Genomic DNA, 19851 nt, shown 5'->3' with positions numbered 1-19851 from the left:
ATTATGAAGGCACATTAAATTGACAGCACACCGCAAAGATGCTGGAATCCCATTGGGGGAAAAAAAAAACTCTCACATGTACACACAAACGATGCGGTCCAAAAATCACAAGAAATTGGGACTACCGGTACATAATCCGACTTCATGGAACAAATATCAGAATTGCAATGTAGGTCAAATCTTCTGATAGTGTACAGGTCAGCAGAGAAAGCCTGGCTGGCCACCGAGTGGAAAACTTTGGTAGTCTTCGTGTCTGGCCAATGATAAAGGCCTCACATTACGCCAGCTCTTTAATTCAGCATCAGGCTAATCATACACGACAGCGACACAGAACTTCACTTCGCTGAATCGATAAAAATGCAACCTTTAATTACCTTGGCTATGCTCACAGACAGCGGGGACATCTGAGGCTCACGTTTGGAAAGAATTCCCAGGGAGACTACCGGTGTGCTTATGACCCAGCGGAAAAATGGGAAAAGGCACCGTGAATATAACTAGCAACTACTCACAGTAGACTTCACTGACATACCAATGGTACTGGTTCTTTTGTAATTAGACAGTAAATGTAGCTCAACATTTAAGGCATAAAAGTGGAATGTTTTGCAATGGCCAAGTCAGTCACTTGACCTGAATTCAAACGTCAGGTTTGTTTTTTGTAAAAATACGACATTTCGTGCGTAATTGGTTCAGCTATTGCTGCGGTTTGTGCGATTCTAAATCTCAAGCGAAGCCAAGCCAGCCTGACTCAATGTTAACTTTAATTGGAAAAAGTGGAAGCAAAATATTCAGTAGGCCGACCAGCGTGCCGTGGTTTTTACATTAGAATGTGATGAAAGCCCTCATTATGTGTTACAAGTGTAAACATACAACTGAACCCACCCGGCGACCACTTTGGGCTGTACAAAAACACAAGAAAAAGACTTGTAGCCAATTAAGCTGAAACATAACGCACAGCACAGGAGTCATCTTTCACAATTAATCAAAGGTCTTCTCATTCTCGCGATTGACTTATCAATCCATCCGCTAATTGTCTCGGCATTCATTAAAACGACACAGCTAATTAGAGACAGGCCTCGTTAGCCTGCGTCATTAAGATAGAAATGAGCCATTCTTTTCTCATCAGTGTTTTTGTTTTTTGAACCAAAATATCTTATAGATTTGTGGTGGTGTTGCTGTGCTACTTGGCACACTTGGACTTTTCCCGTTGCGCACCATGACCAACAGAAACATGTCTTACATATTTATTATGTATTCCTAAGCTTACAATATACAGTGACACCCAAGGCTTCTGGCGATACTCCGTTTGGTTCACAGAAGCAAGGCTAATCTAAAATGGAGAACGTACTCCAATTAATTAATTAATTTGTGGCAACACAAGCGCTAACATAAAGCATCCATGCAGGTAAAACATCTGTTTTCGGCAGCCATCCTTCATCGCCCAAAGTAGCTCGCGACTCGACTGTTCCACTTCTGTGCTTGAATTTCTTCCGGAATATTCTCTCGAACCTCGCGCCGCCGTGCGCTTACCTTCTTTTGCTCAGGGCTTGCTATTACTTTTCCTCGTGTTGCTCTAAATAACTCCAGCTGGAGAATATTAGCGTCTGCGTCTGCAGTCGCTAACAAGTCTGGACAGCCGACCTGGCCATGTGGATAATGTGGCTCTCGGGCATTCTGTGGAGCACACACTATCGCTTGATATTTGACTTTTTTCCCTTTTTTTTTTTTTTACTCTTTTAACTTCATCAAATAGCCTCTAGTGCTGACAAGGATTCTACTTATAATAGCGTGTGCACTACCTAAGCAAATGATGTAAAATATGTATCTTATGATAGCGCAGAAACACGTCAATCTTATCGCTACTTACATTTTGATTTTAAAAAGCCCAATATTTCCCTTTGCAAAAGGATTACAGTGCAACACCACTGTTATGCTAGCTAGTTAAAATGAGCTCAATGACGCTTATCATACAGTCTATTAATCTGTTTAGCCACTCTTTGTATGACATTGATTTTTTTTTTTTTTTTGTATCGTAACCTGAAGTCAACAATTTTAGACACACTGTACTTTGCTCGTTACAATTCAGTATTTAGCCCTTAGCTGTCAACAACATGAAATGATTAGAGATGGCGAGATGTTTCCTGTAAGTCTTCTGGAAAACATCGGGCAACTGTTGTAGTTTTTGGCAAAATGGCAGTGCCCGAATACAGTTAGGGTGACCTCAGGGTTCTAGTTAGCAGGTAGGATTGAGGCTAGTAGGTAGTGTTAGTCCATTGCTTGGCATTTAGTGTGACAAAACCAGAGAACAAATTGGATGGTTTAGGGCTAGTTACCAGACGCTTATGTTAGGGCTCGCAGATTGTCATTATGGTTAGCAGGTAAGGTGAGTTATCACACATGCACAGGTGTTCCCGGGCTTCCTCATCTTGCCCAGCACAGGGTCACAAACGAGACATTTTTTTTTTCCTCCTCCAGTGTCAAAGAGGGCTGGTGGTGGAGTGGGGGCGTAAATACCCCCGGACTGCCCTTAAGCCTGGCGGCGGCCAGCCTGAATGGATGGCATTTTGTTATGAACTTTACTTGAGTGCGTCCAAGTGGCCTTTTGCTGGCTTGGCTGTGGTCGAGGCTGTGATTCTACCCCTGATTTGGCACTTAGCGCCGCCTGTCAAGCAGAGCGATGCTAGTCCTGACGTGCGGCCTCGTCCCTGCTGGTTCAACTCCTTCATGCGCACACACTGCGCTGGCTGCCCTCAAATCTGCCATCATGCCAAGAGCCCTGTAGGGAACACACTCATGTGTCCCATGACGGCATGACTCAGCCTTTAATGCCTTGCCACATGGCTGACATACACACAGCCCCTTCCCCTCCGCAGCCTGTTGGTATTTATGCGATTGTGTGATATATGCATATGAGTGTGTTTACGTCCAGCACAAGACCGGCCGGGGGGCTGTTTGTGCCTTTCTGTCCGATCCAAGTACAGCGTGGCCGTGATGTGAACGAGGTCGGGAGGGACCTGGGGGACGAGGGGCTAAAGGTTCTAGGCAGACAATTCTGGAGTCGGAGAGACATATGGGGGGAGGATTGTTTGTGACAAGGGAGTTTTATTTACGTTTGTTCCCAGACAAAGTGTTGCAGTAAATCGTTCTGTTATTTATTTTTATGTTTTCCTGTCAATGTGGGCTTTGCCAAATGCAGGGGTGTGGTCTGCGGCCGTCTACACCTTTTGAATTGCACCGACTGATATCCAGATTTGTGCAGACACAAATACCATACACGTTAGGACCCCTGTTACCAAAGATGTGTTCTTGATTTGTCATTCAGAGCCAACACAAGGTTGCAGTTAGAGTAAAGGCCTAGATAGATCAATCCCACATTGGCCAACTAGGCCCGACGCTTAGCCCCTGTGGAGGGGGGGCCGACTGTCGGCACGTCGCGCTGGAAAAATACACCGCAACGACAGACAGCGACGCTGAACATTAAAGTAACTTCGGATTGATGCATCTAGGACTTAAGAATTACGATTAGGTAGGCTAAATACTAATTACCGAATATGTGTCTTTGGTTTGTTATCCATTGATCCCGATTAGTGTTACCTCACATCGGGGTTAGAGCTTGTTGTTGTATATATTTTTACAATACTACTTAACTATATTTATAATTTCATATGAACCTGTGGCTAAAAAAAAGCAAAGTGTGTCGAGTCTCTGTCACCAAACTACATGCGAGCTTTCACAACGAAAATGTATTTCCAGCACCAGTTTTTTCTCTTTGCGTAGTCATAATATGTCGACAGTAGCCCGGGCAATCTACTTCGTTCTTGAAAATCATGCCATGTCGTTTCTAAGAATAGTTCACTCAGGTTGGCGTGAGGAGGTAGTGTTGGTTACCTTTGGTGTATCCTTGTTTTTTCATCCTGTGCTGCAAAACTGACGGCGAGCAACAGGAGGGCTCGGAGTTGAGAGAAATGAAGAGGAGGAAAATTAATTACGTGGCAAAGAAGCAGCGTCTGTATATGGAGAGCAGCCAAAAGCGATTGCGTCCATTCCCCCGTGTGACTCAGTGCTGTGCGGGGGCGGGGTTTGCAGTATTTGGAAGTGAGGCGATTTGCTCCAGACCCAATTGGAATCAGAGCCACGTCCGGAGCCGAAGCCGCCAAACGGTCCTTTTTGCTCCCGTGACTCATAACAAGAGCAGCCTTGCAAAGGGAAGGGATAACCTTGCAGCTTTGCTCGCCGCCACTTTTGAGTTTGCCCGTGAAGCAGCTAATTTGTTTGATAAGCCACAAGGCCAAGACACCAGTGGATGTGAACGGCGAGCACGGCGGCGCGTAAGGTCTCGGCTAGCCGCGCCGCCCGGCCCCCATTAAGCCTTGATTGGCTTCCATTGGCCCGATTTCTCTTGCCGTCCGCCGCCCGGCGCTGCTCTCGCTTTCACATTTAATTGCGGGTTGCCTTGATTGCTGATAAAACGATGAGCGAGGGCAACGGCGAGCGCATTAAACCCTCGCTCGGCGACATCCGGAGGGCTACCCCTTTGTGTCGGCCCGTCTCAAGGGGCTGAGAGGCGCGCTGTAATGCGATGCTCTTACGTGGCGCGGCAAAATGATTTTCTGTGGTCTCGCTCATAAATTGACATTGTGGAGACACTTGCAACCTCCGTATCATGCTGCGTCGCCAGCTCTCTGCGCGCTCATCAGCAGCTGGTCCCAGTGCTCATTTTTAGACACTGTTGCTGCAGTGGCATGAATTTTTAATGGCTAAAGCCATTGTAGCAAGCTGTGTTGAGTGTGTGCGCGTGTCTGTGTGTGTGTGTGTGTGTTTGTGCGTTTACTGTAGGTGCCTTTGAGAGGCTTCAGGTAGAGCAGTCGCCAGTATGCAGAGAAACGTTTGCATTGTGTCAGCATATCGGGCGCGAGCGTCTGTCTCCGTTTGTGTTTGGAAGTGGGGTTTTTGTATGCTCGCGATGATTGGACGCTGATGCGACGCGACTGCTCTTTGCCTCCGACACAGCTCCCCCGAAATCATTTTTGAATAAGACCTGTGGGGCTGCCATTCCCAGAGGTCTCTGTGTTAATGCTTCGGTGGCGTTTCTTCAAAATGAATTTGATGCTTGTACGCAGACTCCAAAGAATGTTAACCTAGTCCGTTGATATGCAAAATCATACAACGAGCCTATCCTACAGGATGCATTTACTTCCATCTTATATTCAAACTAGATAGAAGAGACGTCCGGTCCATATTAGAATGTAACATTTTGCTAGTGTTTTTTTTTTGGTATTGCAAAAAGCCAAGAGTGCTGTTCCAATTGAGTGTGTGTGTGTGTGTATTAACAGTAAAGTCCCTGTGAAATGAAAATAAATGTCTTCCAAATTTGACACACCACAGGGAACAACAACAACCCTGCCAAATGTGAATGATTTAAAAAAATAAAAAATAAAAGTATCTAAAGTCAAATGCATTTAGAATCAAATCTCTGAATTCACTTTGCACGGCCTTGAATGGCATTAAAATCCCTTGCTACCCTGCTAACTAACAGACAAATATTATGATTTGATTGACCCTGACAACATTAGTGAGAATTGCGTGGTAAAAAAGCATACATCTCCAAGTTTTCCAGTTCATGGTAATTAATTCACACACTCACTTACAATGACTCACTCCTTTTTTTTTTTTTTTTCATATGCAACTTTTCCCTCAACCTTTACACCAATTCATGATTGAAATTCCACAACACATCCTTAAATTCCCCTTTTAACAAACAAGCCATTGTGCACTCACCGTTCCCAACATTTTCCATCACGACCAGAATCGGTGCAGGACCATAGGTGAAGCGTTCGCCATTGAAACTCTTATCTAACGACACATTATCTGTGTGATGGAACTCGGCAAAAGAATTGAAAGTCAAACTAAACATAGCGGAAAATTGCAAATAAATTGAATGCATCAGTGCGCGCCTCGCATTTGCATCTCTATCTCATTTTATTTGCTGATGACTCAGCGAAACACGCGCATCCCCGCTCGTGAGCTAAAAGTCGACAAAGGACTTGAATCGTCCGTTTCACTCACTAATGCGCGGATATGTTTTAGTAGTGAGGTACCGCAAGCGTATTGACCGATGAAGTTAGCCGAGGAGCACGAGCACATCATGTTGTCATCCTGTGTCGCTAATGTTTAATGCTAGCAGCTCACTCGCTGGGACGAAAGACATGCAAATTAGGACTAAAGTTGGACAGGCAGAGCGACGCAAGATTGAAAATACAGCGGTAACTCAATCAAGTTGGATATCCAATCAATATTCCCCATTGAAAAGACCCGAATGTCAGTTAATACGGTCCAGTGGACTGTATAATTGACACATGGAAATTGCTTGTACTTTTCTAACCTTTATTCAGATCGTCAACAAAATTGAATTGGTTCTCAGGTGTAAAAAGTTTTCATGGAACGAAAACTGTCTGTCTGTCTATTGTAGCTGGCTAGCTTGCCATTTAGCTAGAATAGATAGACAGCTTGCTAGCTAGCTATATCCAGTAGTAAACAGCAATAACGGAATTCTTTTTGCTAGATCAGGCGGATTGAAAATGCTAACAATGTTTTCAACGTATAACAGAACTGATTAGCATGAAACGTCTTAAGGCCAGGGTATTTCCCAGCCTGGACGCTCACCGCATGGTCTGTCAAGACACAAGCGAGGGGTCAATCCTCTTGACTTATGTAACCGCCTTTTGTAGCGCCACCGCTACCGACCCCTCCCCCGTTACAGTCTGCATGTGTTTCAGCGTTGATGTGTCTCTCTTCCGCATCCGCTCTCTTTCGAGTCTTTTCTAGTCTTCTTAAGCAAACTGCTACAATCCTCACCGATGCACGCTAACGCTCAAATGGATGCTTGTCGCTGTCATTTTGACGTTGCCCGAGCCCTGACTGACTTCTGCATCAATGCACAAATGGCTGCGCGCCATCATTCCCGACCATAAAAACATAACGTTTCACAGGTCGTAAGTCAGGCTAATGCAACTAATCAAAGTACAGGGTCTTTGGTTTATGATAGAGTTCCCTTCCTACAGCGGCGAGATAACTCAAATTCGGGCGTCCTGTCTATGGCATCAGGCAGCAACTGAAGGGTCTCCACAAGCGTTCCCTGCAGTGTTTGTGACAAAGGTGATGCAGAACCTGTCCTTAATCCAGGCGTCTACTGTCAGTCAAGTGTTGCAGCTGATTGGCACTTTACAGGTACATGTCCTTGAAAGAGGATCACGAGCTCTTTTACTAGTCGGCTCACTGACAATCTTTCGGTTGGCGGCCAAGCGTGGCTAAGCTGCAAAGATTTGTTTGATAACAGCGCCAGAGGCTATGCGCGCGCGCGCACACACACACACACACACACACATGGAATACTGATGGCATATGATGAGGAATAGATGTTGTGGTTTTTGTTTGTTTACAGGAACATTGGTCCCCCAAATCCTTGTTGAACCTTTTTTTTTTTTTAACCCTCCCACATGCTTTTGACACATTTCAATTTATCAAAACACACTTAAACCTACTAAAACATGCTTTTTAATGGATGATTTCGCACTTGTCCTCGCTCACGTAGTTGTCCAAATACAAAATGTACTTGCTTCAAGCTGTTTGTCACTTCTAGCTGAATTTTCTTGTAAAACTGACCCGCAAAACAGAAGCGAGTTAAACATTGGAGATTTAATGATCAAAATGCTCAACCATGTTCAGTCTGATAGCTTAATGCTTAAAATGTTAAATACAATTGACAGGCTAATGCAAATTAGCATAGATGTTGCAGTGTTTCTTAACCTTCAAACAGGTGCTACTTTAACATACAAGGAGAATTTTTTTTTTAAAAACAAGTTCTATTGAGGTGGCGCTAGCGCTAAGTTCTCTGTTTTGTCATTGTCAAAGCGGCCGTGCGATTTTGAACACAGTGCCGTGTCTGTCTGTGGATTTATTTGATATCCCGTGGAGCGATGCATGATCTCACAGCGCGACTATGTTAAAGGTTAATTTGGCACGATGAGCTATTCTCCATAAAATATTTCCCCCGCCTGGCATTTTTGAGAGGGTAATTCATAAAGCCATCTAAATGCACGCGTTGGTTGGCTCCCGGTCCCCGCTTTAATTATTCATCGACACAAGGAAATCCAGTCGTGGCAAACTTATTCCTGACTTGACTCTCTTTCCCTCTCTCGTTTGCAGTCAAGTCATGATCCTATAAATTATGCTCACGTTCTTTTTTTCTTGTGTCTATTCTGATATACACCTGTTTTTTTTCTGTCGGATGAGATATGGAAGCAGTAAGATTGATATACGGTGCTTTTTCTTATCTAATTGAAGTGATGAACCAATGCATTGTTTTGGGAAAATGAATTTGTTTTGATTATTGAACTTGACCCTTAAACTCATGAGATTTTTTTTTAACTTCTAATTCTCATTTATGATTATTTTTTCCTAAATCGAGCCTTTGCAATTTGAAAATTTCACTCTACCGCATTGCGATGTTTTAATTTCGATGAATCGTTCAGCTGTAATTGCTACAGAATTTAAACCTTTTATACTAGATACTAAACTGTGACAAATTTGAGTTGTTGCCATTGTGTGTGGGCGGAGAATGGCAGTGAAATTTGACTCGCCATAAAACATTGCTCACTCTTAAAAACAGCTCCACAAGGTCAGAGCTTGACCGAACGTCTTTGCGTGTTATGGAAATCTCGCCCCTGCAAAGATTCATCTCTGCGCGCCGCTTTAATTTATACTTTCCTGCTCTTCCGTCCTCTCGTCTCGTTTTGTTTCACCTCCTCTGTCACATTTTCATACGTCATCATTTTGGTGCGGCCACGAGCTGTTTTGCTGACTCAACATCTTCCCTCATCATTTTCCCTCATGACCCCATACCACCTTCCTTCAGTCAGTGAGTTTCCAAAACATCTTTCCACGATTTCACTCTTTTTTTAGTTCCTTAATCAACCGCGATCCATGTGTCGTTTTCCAGATATTTGCTTTCAATTAACTGCCATTCTTTACTTCTATGGGCTAAGCAGGCAGTCGTCCGGGAAGCAACAATCTACATCACCCCTACGACGTGGTGGGGGTTACGGTATTTGAAATTGCATTAACATTGCCCCCTCCGTCACCATGGCTGGCTCCCGCCCATCAAAGTGTTTCATTATAAAGCCGTAGGTCGAATACAACCAATGTTTTCCTGTTGATCTTTACAGGTCAGTGAGAGCGATTTAAATATAGTCTTGTGTAACATTTGATTACTATTCATGAGAAAGAACAGCCAGTGATTCACGTCGTCGTTAAGGGCAAATGTGAGTCATACTGTGGGAAACACATTTATACGCAATGTTTAATAATATATTAAAGCCGCAAGCATCTATGAATTGCCCTCTTACCCGTTTTCTTTGGCAAATCCTTGAAATGGTCATCACATTTTGAAGCTGTGCTCAGCCCACGTGAAATGGCGTAGGAAAAAAATAAGCGTGGCAATTTAGCTGAACGATTAATCAACAACTAATCGATTATCAAATGAATCATCGTTATTAGCGCTGCAAAAAATTCAACCAAGCAACGGTTCGTAAAACTTGGGGCACTTATAAAATGAACGCACCACTTGTATGACCAAACGCTCCTCGTGATTGTTGTGTGCTAACATGATGTATTTTACAGCAGCCCCACATGATATCAAAAACAAGAATGTGTGTTCAGATGTTTTCCAAAATGAGTACAGAATCCGATGAAATGCTCGCCGGGCCGCGTGCCGCTTAAATTGTTTGTCTCCGTGATGAATCAAAGGTGTCTGGGGAAATTATTTATACGAGGCTCGCGCCGAACAAATAAATCAGAATTTTGTATGTGGCTGCCTTTCGCCTCATTTGCATGCGCCCCTCCGCCGTCGCATGACAACAACCCCCGCGTCGTCTTCTGCACGTGCGCCGGGGATATTCATGAGGGCGGCGCAGGCGTCACTGCTCCTTTGGTGCGCCATTTATTGATGGCTTTGCAGAACAATCTAGCGGCTCACGGAGGAGGGGGGTTGGGGGGGGGTGTATGGAAGCCGAGTTACACGATCAGGTCGCGTGGCCCTTTAAGAACGTGTCAGTCTGTACGACTCGCAGTCAGATGGTCCCCGCAGAGCATTGTTAGCTTGCCAGCTAGTATTCGGCTGTAGTCATTGTACCCGCTGTTGCTAAGCGACAGCTGCAAGCTTGGTTAAAGCTCAACTTGCAGCATTTTCAACTTGAACTGACATCAGCACGAAATGCTGTGTCTTCGCTGACCAATACACGATCCATTCATGGCCGAGCATGAGGGGTGGCAAAAGTACTTGCGCTCTAAATTGTCGATAATGGCAGAAAAAAAAAAGTTGTCTGCACACAAAATAGTTTAGCTCTTTAATTATACGACTGAAAAGGAGGGGGAAAATCACACTTGTAAAGAGCTTTCTAGTGGCAGTTTGACTTTTATTCTATCAAAATGAAGAGGCCCCATTCCTTTGCTAATGTTGTGAAGTGATTAGCAAAAAAAATACTAAATTAGCCAATACAGTAATAACAACTGGCAAAATAAAGATTTGCTTCTGTATAAGTCAAAATAGTTTCCAGTTAGCTTCCTGGCTGCTAGCTTCCTGACAATGACTAAAATCCTGTTTGCTGCAAACAGTACAATGGATTTGGTCCCTTGCTGAAATAGCTTTGTGTGCTGAGTACCAACAAATTGCCTCCTTTGTATTCTGTGTCGCTCAAACGACGGGGGCTTCAGGAAACCGGTGGAAGCTAATTTCGCTATTCTAGCGACCCGATCCAACAATGCCCACTCTTTTTTGGAACTTAAAAGTATCCCTCGCGTCATACATTTTTTTCTGTCATTTGGGCTTCAAATGTTGGTAAAAGGCTATCCTTGGAGGCTATCGACTCATTTCTCGACCGTCCAAACTTCCTGTAAATAAAAGTAGAGACCAGGCCAGATTTATACCCTAATCCTGCAGTTGTTGGCGACCTAAGTGACTCGATGAAGATTCCCGATTGTATTTAAAGGAAATTGCCTCAGACAGTTGATGCCATTTGCCCAGTGAAGGTGCAACAGCGAAAAAGCTGACTTGTAAAGACGAGGCTTAACGACTTCCTGTTTTCAGTGCGCTCTGCAGTGCTGCGTTGGATCTTGAGGCCGCCCGGAGGAGTGGATGAGACTCCCTCAGCAGCCTCCAAATTGAATGCAAACATCTGCAGGCCATCAATATGTGTGTTGGGGGAGGAGGTGGGTTGAGGTCAAGGTGGAGGATGATGTCTGTTTTGTGCTCTTAGGACACTCGTTACTGTGTTAAATCCCCTGGTAGCCCTTATTCTTATTTATTTATTTTTTTGTCTTTCTGCGTTTCTTTCGCCTCGCTATTGTCTTTGAGTGCAGTCCAGAGCAGTCTGTGCCCTCAGGCTCAGCATCCCCCTACCCGCCCCCAACGCTGGCAGGCTGATGCATGAGTGGCTCGCTTTGACGTCACTTCGGTGCCAACGTCATAGCAGCTTCCAGGCTTGCTCTTTCTCCCGCTCTCTCCCTTATTCCTCGGATTCTCTTCAGTCAGCCCACTCCCCTCTCTTGCATTTTCCTTTTGCTACCTCTTGTTTCCTCGTCATATTTCCCGAGGGATGGGAATTGTAATCAATTACCATTCCATTATCGATGCTTAATGGGGCCTTTTAACTGATTTAATTGGCTGATATTAGCTCTTTCAAAATTGGCAGCAATTTGCCACTGATTTTTCTCGCATTTTTTTTTTTTTTTACACATTGACATATTACAACACAATACAAAGGTCATTATATTCAAATCCCCCTGCCCGCCCAACAGAATCTGCAAAAAAAATCACCCACTTTTTGCCAATATTTCTCCATGTTGTAAAGTTAATGAAATACTAAAGGACTAAGTAATGTCAAATGTTCTGCTTGTAATTGAGCATCTGTTTATCATTGTAAACATTAAGGGAGCTTTTCTGAAGGCAAAGAAAGAGAATCGTCTTTAATGGCCAGAGTTAAAACCACCGGAGCATACTTTTCACTCTGTGATTTAAAACGTCCAGGTAACGAGAGCACGAACAACAAACAAATGAAGACTCTTTGAAGGCAAATGAATAGATTCATCTTTCAACGGTCAAGTCAGTGGCCTGATCTCAAGGCAGTGTTGCATGATTTTGTTTACTGATGGGAAAAAAAGACCCACATAAAAGCTACGTATGACGACTTTCCAAAGGCTCGGGTATGAAATAGTCTTAAACCCAATAGAGCATGTTTTTCAATCGGTAAAGGTAAGGAGACCACAAACAAGCATCAAATGAAGACTTTTTGAAGACGAGTGAATGGCATATCCTTCACTGGCCAAGTCAGTGGCCTGATCTCAAGAAGCTTTCTTGCGGTTTGACAAAAAGACAACCAATCTTCCGCAACAGCTTGGGAGAATTTCACGGCATGTGACAAGATGTGAAGATGACCCACTTTTTTTTTTTTTTTTCTTCTTCTTCTTCTTCTTTTCCATCTACTTGGCTGCCTTGGCTTCATGCGGTCCAGCCTGTCCACTGTTTAGTAGGGCGACAAGGCTTCCCGGAGCGATGGGATAGAGAGAGATGAGAAAACGCTCCTGTCAGCAAGTGTGACACATGCAGCCGTCCTTGTCCCGCGTGGAAGCAACGAGAGGCACTTGGTAACGCTTTAAGAATTGCTTCGCGTGTAATCTTGCTCACTTTTTATTTTTAGCCCGCAGCTGACATGCATTCTTTATCTGCCGTTGTTTCACTTTGATACCCATCGGGGCACGACGGGGCTGCTTTCTATTTTTAATCCCCTTTTTTGCTATTTTTATTCAGAGCCAACGCCTGAGCATGAAAACATGTCATTGTCACCTGGGACAAAAAGTGTGTAAAACAAAACATGAACCATTCGGAATGACTTAAATGTGCGTTAAATTATGATGCAGCACAACACCCTGAACCTAAAACAATAGAGCCTAGTTAATTCTGGAAGGCTTATGGAACTAGGAGGGAAAAAAAATTCCTTTACAGAAAAATTGAATCGGCGCACCATGAACTAGTTCATGTGGAAGAATGTAGAGTTGGCTGGCTGTTAAGCTGTTAACTGAGTCACGTGTATCGCTCAGTGAGTCTGCATGGGGTAATAGTCCGTACGGAAAAATAATGACGGTAAAATCCTGTGATATCGCAAGCAACCCGCGATGCAGAGAAGCCGCAAAATTCAAAACGCGATATAGCGAGAGACAGCTACACTGTAACAAGGACTTGATTACTGCCTTGGCGTGGCCCGTTCCGACTTGCGTACACATCCAGGTCGCCACCGTAAGAGCAGAACTCGGTTGTAAACTAAAGACCTGGTGGAAATAAAAAAAAAATATTCAGCGTAATGCCATTTAAAGTCATATTTAATGGAAACCTAGTTTAGTGATATCATCAGGTTGGTTTTGGGTTCCGCTTTCTACCTGGAAAAGTTAGTTGCATCCCCCACACTTTAAAAAATGTCATTGCAATATCTTGTGGCCTGATTCAGTGTGTGTTCTCAAATTGGTTGTCTTATTTGAAAAGGTCTCTGCTTAATCCAGTCGGGGAGCCAAGCAATTGTCTTTGCGGTGTGGAAACTCTTCTGTCCCTGGTATCAATGATGAAACAAAAGCATTTGGCATTTGCCGAGTGATTTACAGTGCTAATTACATCTTCGGGGGTTAGTCATTAGTCAGCAAAAAAGTCTTTCTTAATCTCGGAGATGAATTGCTCGGGACCAAAAGTGGTTGGCTGGATGGGAAAAAAAAAAACGCTGCTACCGTTTTGTACATTATTAGCTTGTTATTTTGGCCATTCATTGGTTACTGTTTGTGCGTGAAATGTGTTATCGCAGAACTGAGCTGTAGTTTTTCTCTTTTTTTCCCCCCCGTAATTAAGTTGGTCAGAATACACCTCCGCCAGGAATCATTTATGGACATGACTACTTAATAAGTGACACAGGCGTCTGTCTGTTGCCTGAAAGCAAAGTCTGGCTCTACGGGAGAGGAAAACCTGATTAGACTTTTGGGTGCTCTTTTGGCCCTTTTGAAAATGTTAATTAAAGCGGCAACTCTTGTCCACTTTTTCCCGAGTGTTGTCCAATGACAAGCATGTACCTGCAAACGATGTGACTTTCTTTTGCCCGTGCATTGATTTTGAGAAGACAAAAAAAGTCATTTTATGTCTTTGACCATGCACAGCATTAGGTAAACCTGCATTTTTGTCATTTGTAAAATTCTATAAATAATGTTATTCAAGAATCAAGAGATGCACAATTTCTTGGCTAGGAGCCTATCAATTCACATAGTTTTTTTTTTTTTTTAGTAACAAATGAATCTTCTGAATTCTTTAACACAAGTTGATGTGCATCTGATGTATTTCCATGTGTCTTGATCAGAGTTATAATAGTTTTGGTGTGTTCATTATAAGCTTAGTTTTTGTAGTTTCAGTTTAAATATATGGAGTATTTATTTTGTGCAAAAAAGGTCAAGTATCAAAATGAACTCCAAAAGCTCATGTATGATATTGACAAAGATGAAAACAGAGGACATTTTCACTACTTTTAGTTAGTTTTATAAACATAACATGTAGGTTTTTTTTTTAAACCATTTTTAAATTTTACTTAGTTATTGAAAATGTTTTTTTTTCCATTTGAGTTTTGAGTTTTCGTGAACTATCGTAACCTTGGTCATGATCTGGAAAATTCCTGCTCTGTATCCGTTCGGTGCAAGAGTCCTTTCAAAAATGTCGTTTTTAAAAAAATAAATATTCGAATGTAGTAAAACAACCAAAAAGTGAGGAGATAGTTACATCCTTTTTATCAGATAGGACGTATGAATCATACTCGTAATTATGTGCCTTGCGATTGGCTTGTGACCAGTCCAGGTTGTACGCCGCCTCTTGCCCCAAAGTCCGATGGATGTACAGTCCTACATCGTGCATGTGTACCTAATATTATGTCCGGTGAGAGCGAAGAGCAGCAGTGTTGACGATGCTTTAAATATTAATAAGCGGCTGCAGTGGTGGTCTATATAGTTAATGTAGCGCATTACAATCCATACGCGAGCCAATATTTTTGTGTGTAGTTAAAGCACACACACGCATGACTACACACTTACACCTACACATTATGATGAGCAACGCTGTCATCCGCTGGGTGTACACCGCCACCACCCCCCCCCCCACCCGGCCCCCAGCCCCCAGCCCCCAGCTCCCAGCTATGACAAATGGCCTCCCTTTACTGAATCCAGGGAGTGAATGAATGAATATAATCAGCCAGCTCACCCATGCACCTACAAAGAGCTTCTAATTATCCTCCGTGCGCTCTTCTTCTATTTTTTTGCCGCTATGACTTTTCCCTCAGCTGAAATGTTCACTTCCACTCGGTTGATTGTGTTTATTTCATTACCTTAAGACTCCCCCCTCGCTCCCCCGCGTGAGCCCTGTCTTTACTCAAACAAGCGTGTTCGTGATCGCATTTTAGGAAAGTGTGTGTGTGCGCTAGTAGCGAATGTGCTTTTTTGGAATATGTCATGACGATTTTTAAGAGAGAGATCTTCGGATCACGAGTAACGCGCTGCAGATGACCTTCAAATGCCGAGTCTCCTGTCCCAAGGCTGCCATTTTTCTCACGGATGCGCCGCTGCACTGCATACAAAGTCGCCTAAACGCGCACACAGAGGAAAAGACACTTTTTTCCTTGACCGGAAATCCTGCAGGTTCGGTCGTCCTGGCGTGGAGTGTTACTGCCAACACGAGAGCGGGGCGGCCGTCATTCAGCTGCAGTTTCTCATCAACGAGGTAGGAAACAAACGTCTTTATTGTTCCACTGAGTACAATGGATAAATCATTTGGTTTGGGTATTCAGATTTTGGAGTACAGAAACATATAAGTGACCGGAAGTGTAGCTGCCTTTTGCCGCTTGTCAGCTCTGTAAACAAACACAGTGCTGCTCAGCCTCTGGTTAGCGTACATCACAGCTAGCAACATGCTTTTAATGGTACTTTATCGCAGGGTATATGTTTCAAATCCACCCGAGATTGGTGAAAATCTGCAATTTACACTTGCTTAAATGCTAGCATATAATGGAAAATGACATGTTTATGCTAGCAGTTAGCATTGGTGTCATGGTGCACAATTGGTGGAACAATACAAGTAGACAGATAATGTAACAAGTCTCACAGGCATATATTATTTAACCTCAATGAAAAAATGACCAAAATGACATCAACATAGTAGTAGTAGTAGTAGAAGTCATCTAGTCCTTGTGTCCGCCTGACTGCATAGTATTATACTGCCTCCTGGTGGGCAAGGTGGGCACCAAATATGTTTGTTTTTCTTTTTTGTGAGAGGCTGGAACAGATTTCAATGGGGAAAGTTCCACTGGACCTTCTTATGTCTTAACTACCACGTATGCTGAGCTCTTACATTGATTGACTGTGTAAATATCCTCGATAGGGTTTAAGTCTGGAATCCGTCATTGCCCTAATCCTGCAATAAAGTATACCTCTTGACAAAAGGAAAGGAAAGTTCCATCAGTGGACAAAGTTGTTCATTTTATTTATGGTAGTTTGAAAGCTATAAAAACTAGAAGCAATAATTCATCAACACATCCTAAGTGTTATTAGACAGATTTACCACCTGAAAGTAAATCTGTATTTCTACAGCCGTCACGATGATGTACATTTGAAAATGTTGTCCACAATATCATAATTTGAGCCAGGGCATCATTTAATCACATTTTTGTATTTCGGCGCAGCAGGCAACCGAGAACTTTTCCAAACGGCAAACTTGAACTTATCGCCAAAGCACTTGAAGCCTTCAGTTCAGTATTACCCGAATGCAAAACATGTTGCAGTCCATAGCAACATCAGCGCTGATGTCGGTCGGTGTCCATAGAAATTTCTCACGGCCGTATAGCCGTTTTATCTGCAATATGATTTCAACAAAGGTTTATTGTGATTGATTTTAAAAGTATCACGAGGAGCACGGAAGGTCGCATTGGTGGCGCAATAGTCCCGTGTAGGCCTTCCGCTGTTTCATCTCGCCCACACTATCAGTCACATCATATATATATATTAAAAAAAAAAAAAAAAATGAATACCTGTCAGAGAGTGTCAATCAAAAGTAAGCATTGGATTTTAAAGCTTTATTCATACAATGTGATGTCATTTTGGCCTGATTGTTAATGGGATACCCTTTTGCATGTGCACTAATTAGACATGACAAAGATTTCAGTGCAACCAAGAGCAGCCCTTGTGATCGTCATTTGTGTTTTAGCGCTTCTTTCCCCTGTGAGCCCGACCGAACCCCTCTGGGGAAAGATGGAAATGATTTTTAGTGACTCCTACACACATACTTTTATATACATCACAGCTCAACGGGAGAGCGCCCGCTGACTCATGCCTGTGCAGAAGACGCTTTTGGACTTTTTGCATGTGTTTGCATGTCATCGCAATACTTGATTGTTGCTTTTTTTTTTTTTTTTGACAGGGGGCGCTGGTGAGCGCCCTGGCTGACGACACAGTGCACCTGTGGAACCTGAGGCAGAAGAGACCGGCTATCCTGCACTCGCTCAAGTTCAGCAGAGAGAGGTGAGAGAGGCGTAGACAAGTGAAAACGATCACCTAAAATAAAAACCAAAAAGAAATGTGTGTGTATATATATATATATATATATATATATATATATATATATATATGTATGTGTATGTGTTTTTAATTCAAAGTTTTCACTGACCACTCACTAGCATTCTTGGTCACATACTGAAAGAGTTTAGAAGTAGTTATTGCCTTACTCCTGAAACTATTATTTGGACCACAGTATAATGAAGGCTTTTAGGTAATCTCTGTCCCCAGTGGCTCATCGCTAAGCAGCGACAGGCGCAGAATGGATGGCGTTAATGCCCACGGCTTATCTTTTCGGTTACGGAGTTCATCTGATACGGTTAAGGTGGTTTGTAGCATGCACGCCGGGCTCCTTATTTTTCCATTGCCTCTCATCTGTCTGCCAGCACAGACAATACGACAGTAATTTGTTTAACACAAGGACCGTCCTAGACTCTTGTTTCCACTCTCTAAATATATGGTGACCTAACATTTTTGAAAGTATAAAACGCATTTGTAATCATCAGATTGTCAAAACAAGCAAAGACCTCAAGGGAGTCCGACAAACTGTCTCCTACGATCACCGACGTCGCGGTCAGCCATCGGAAGCAATCAGATCACGCGCTAGTATCCCGTTCCTCTGAAAAGTCGCGGGACGGGTTAAGTGTCAGAAGCGGTGATCTGACGCAGCGCCGACATGACGGGCAGGTGGCCGCCAGCGACTTTTACGTGGCGGCTGGCGTCCTTACGGAGGCGCCTGACTGCCTCTGACATTTCGTAAGCGTCGCCACCACCCCGAGACGCGCTCGCGTTGCCGCTTGGCGAGAGATGTCTGGCTTCGAGGAAGATGACAGTTGTTAGTATTGAAGGAGGGACCGGACCACCCACAACAGCTCACAACAACAACAACCACATGCTGTGAGCCCAAAACAGTTTTGCAGGTGCCATTGTGTGAGACTAAAATTCATGGTGGTATTAGTTATCCACATGTTGGCGACACCTGTTGTTTCATCACGGCTCGGCTTCAGAAAACAGGTGAGCCACGATTGGTCGTTACCTGAGCCCTGAGCGACTGTGATGTCATTTTCAGTCGACAGCAAGTGGCAGGATGGACAAAAGCGGCCGCATTTCTGCAAATGCAATATGAGTCAGGATGCCATGTTTAAACTAGTGAAGGCCCATAAACCATATTATTGGAGATAATTGTGCGGGTTTGACTTCCCCTTTAAATACTTAGGTGGACAACCCATGCATGCATGGCAACTATTTCAGGAACCACAGTGTTTCAATGGTTGTCGTCTGCTTCTGCATTGATTTATTTTTTAAAATGAGGCATCTATCTGTTGCGAGGCATTAAAATATTTAAATGGACGCTACACCCGGCAACCACTAAAGGTAAATACAGTGGCGGTTACCTCCTTTCCTTAAAAAAAAACAAAAAACAAAACGATTTCATCGATTGATTTCTTGTTTCTATTGTCTTATAATTGGGGTGAGGTGTTTTTGTCAAAATGTTTGGGGGTTTTGGTGGCAGCCCCTCTGTACTGTGAGTTAGCTTGACCACACTGTGACATTGCATCCACACTTGCATATTCGTGTACCGCAGATAGACGCTTCCTTTTGTCCGCCTAGCGATCCAAATTGGAGTCGGGCGGGCGGGCGGCCGAGCGCAGCATTGCGGAAAGCCCTCCAGCGCGGGCATCCGTTCAATTGGGATGACCGAAAAGGAGGCGAGAAGGGAAGGGAGGCGGAGCTGAGACAGACTGGGCCTCCGCCAGACAGCGGTGAGTCAGTCTGTGGGTTGCGCTGTCGGGGATGCGAGCGAGCGAGCGAGCGAGAGGAAGGAAGAAATCCTGCCGAGTCATTGTGGCGTAGGATGCTCCAGTCACTCCGCGGCCTCGCAGGAAGCCGCTGCAGATGTAGACGTCCCCGTGGACGCGGGTTGATGTGATGGGAGATAATAAGGGAGGGACGTGAGGGTCAGCGCACACAAAGAAGTCCGGCACGTTCTCATTTGCAAACACTTTTTTTGGGGGGCATGTCGTAAAATGTCTCACGCAGGGGATGGATGGTATTCCTCTCGGAATCCAAAAACTTGCATGATAGGTTCATGACGACTTGTCTATAGGTGAGAATCAGAATATGAGTGGCTATTTGAGTGTATGTAAAAAGTCTACTGATGACACATAAAAACGATCATTT

At 43.7% G+C, this 19851-nt stretch overlaps 1 protein-coding gene across 8 annotated transcripts in view; it reads left to right on the top strand.

The window, feature by feature from the left end:
* Positions 1-19851, top strand: part of stxbp5a (syntaxin binding protein 5a (tomosyn)) — a 66953-nt gene that overhangs the window by 19104 nt on the left and 27998 nt on the right. For all 8 annotated transcript variants that reach the window (XR_015083817.1, XM_086018545.1, XM_086018551.1 and 5 more), the window contains 2 exons: positions 15763-15844; positions 17537-17637. Coding sequence is in view for 7 of the 8 variants with exons in the window: in XM_086018545.1 (XP_085874671.1) it covers positions 15763-15844; positions 17537-17637 (183 nt within the window). In the remaining variant the exon portion in view is untranslated. The remainder of the gene's footprint in view (positions 1-15762; positions 15845-17536; positions 17638-19851) is intronic.

This window comes from Filicampus tigris, chromosome 20 (genome assembly GCF_054856515.1).
Source record: "Filicampus tigris isolate MCC_2025a chromosome 20, RoL_Ftig_1.0, whole genome shotgun sequence".
Taxonomy (NCBI): Eukaryota; Metazoa; Chordata; class Actinopteri; order Syngnathiformes; family Syngnathidae; genus Filicampus; species Filicampus tigris.
This window is presented reverse-complemented; position numbering and strand designations above follow the sequence as displayed.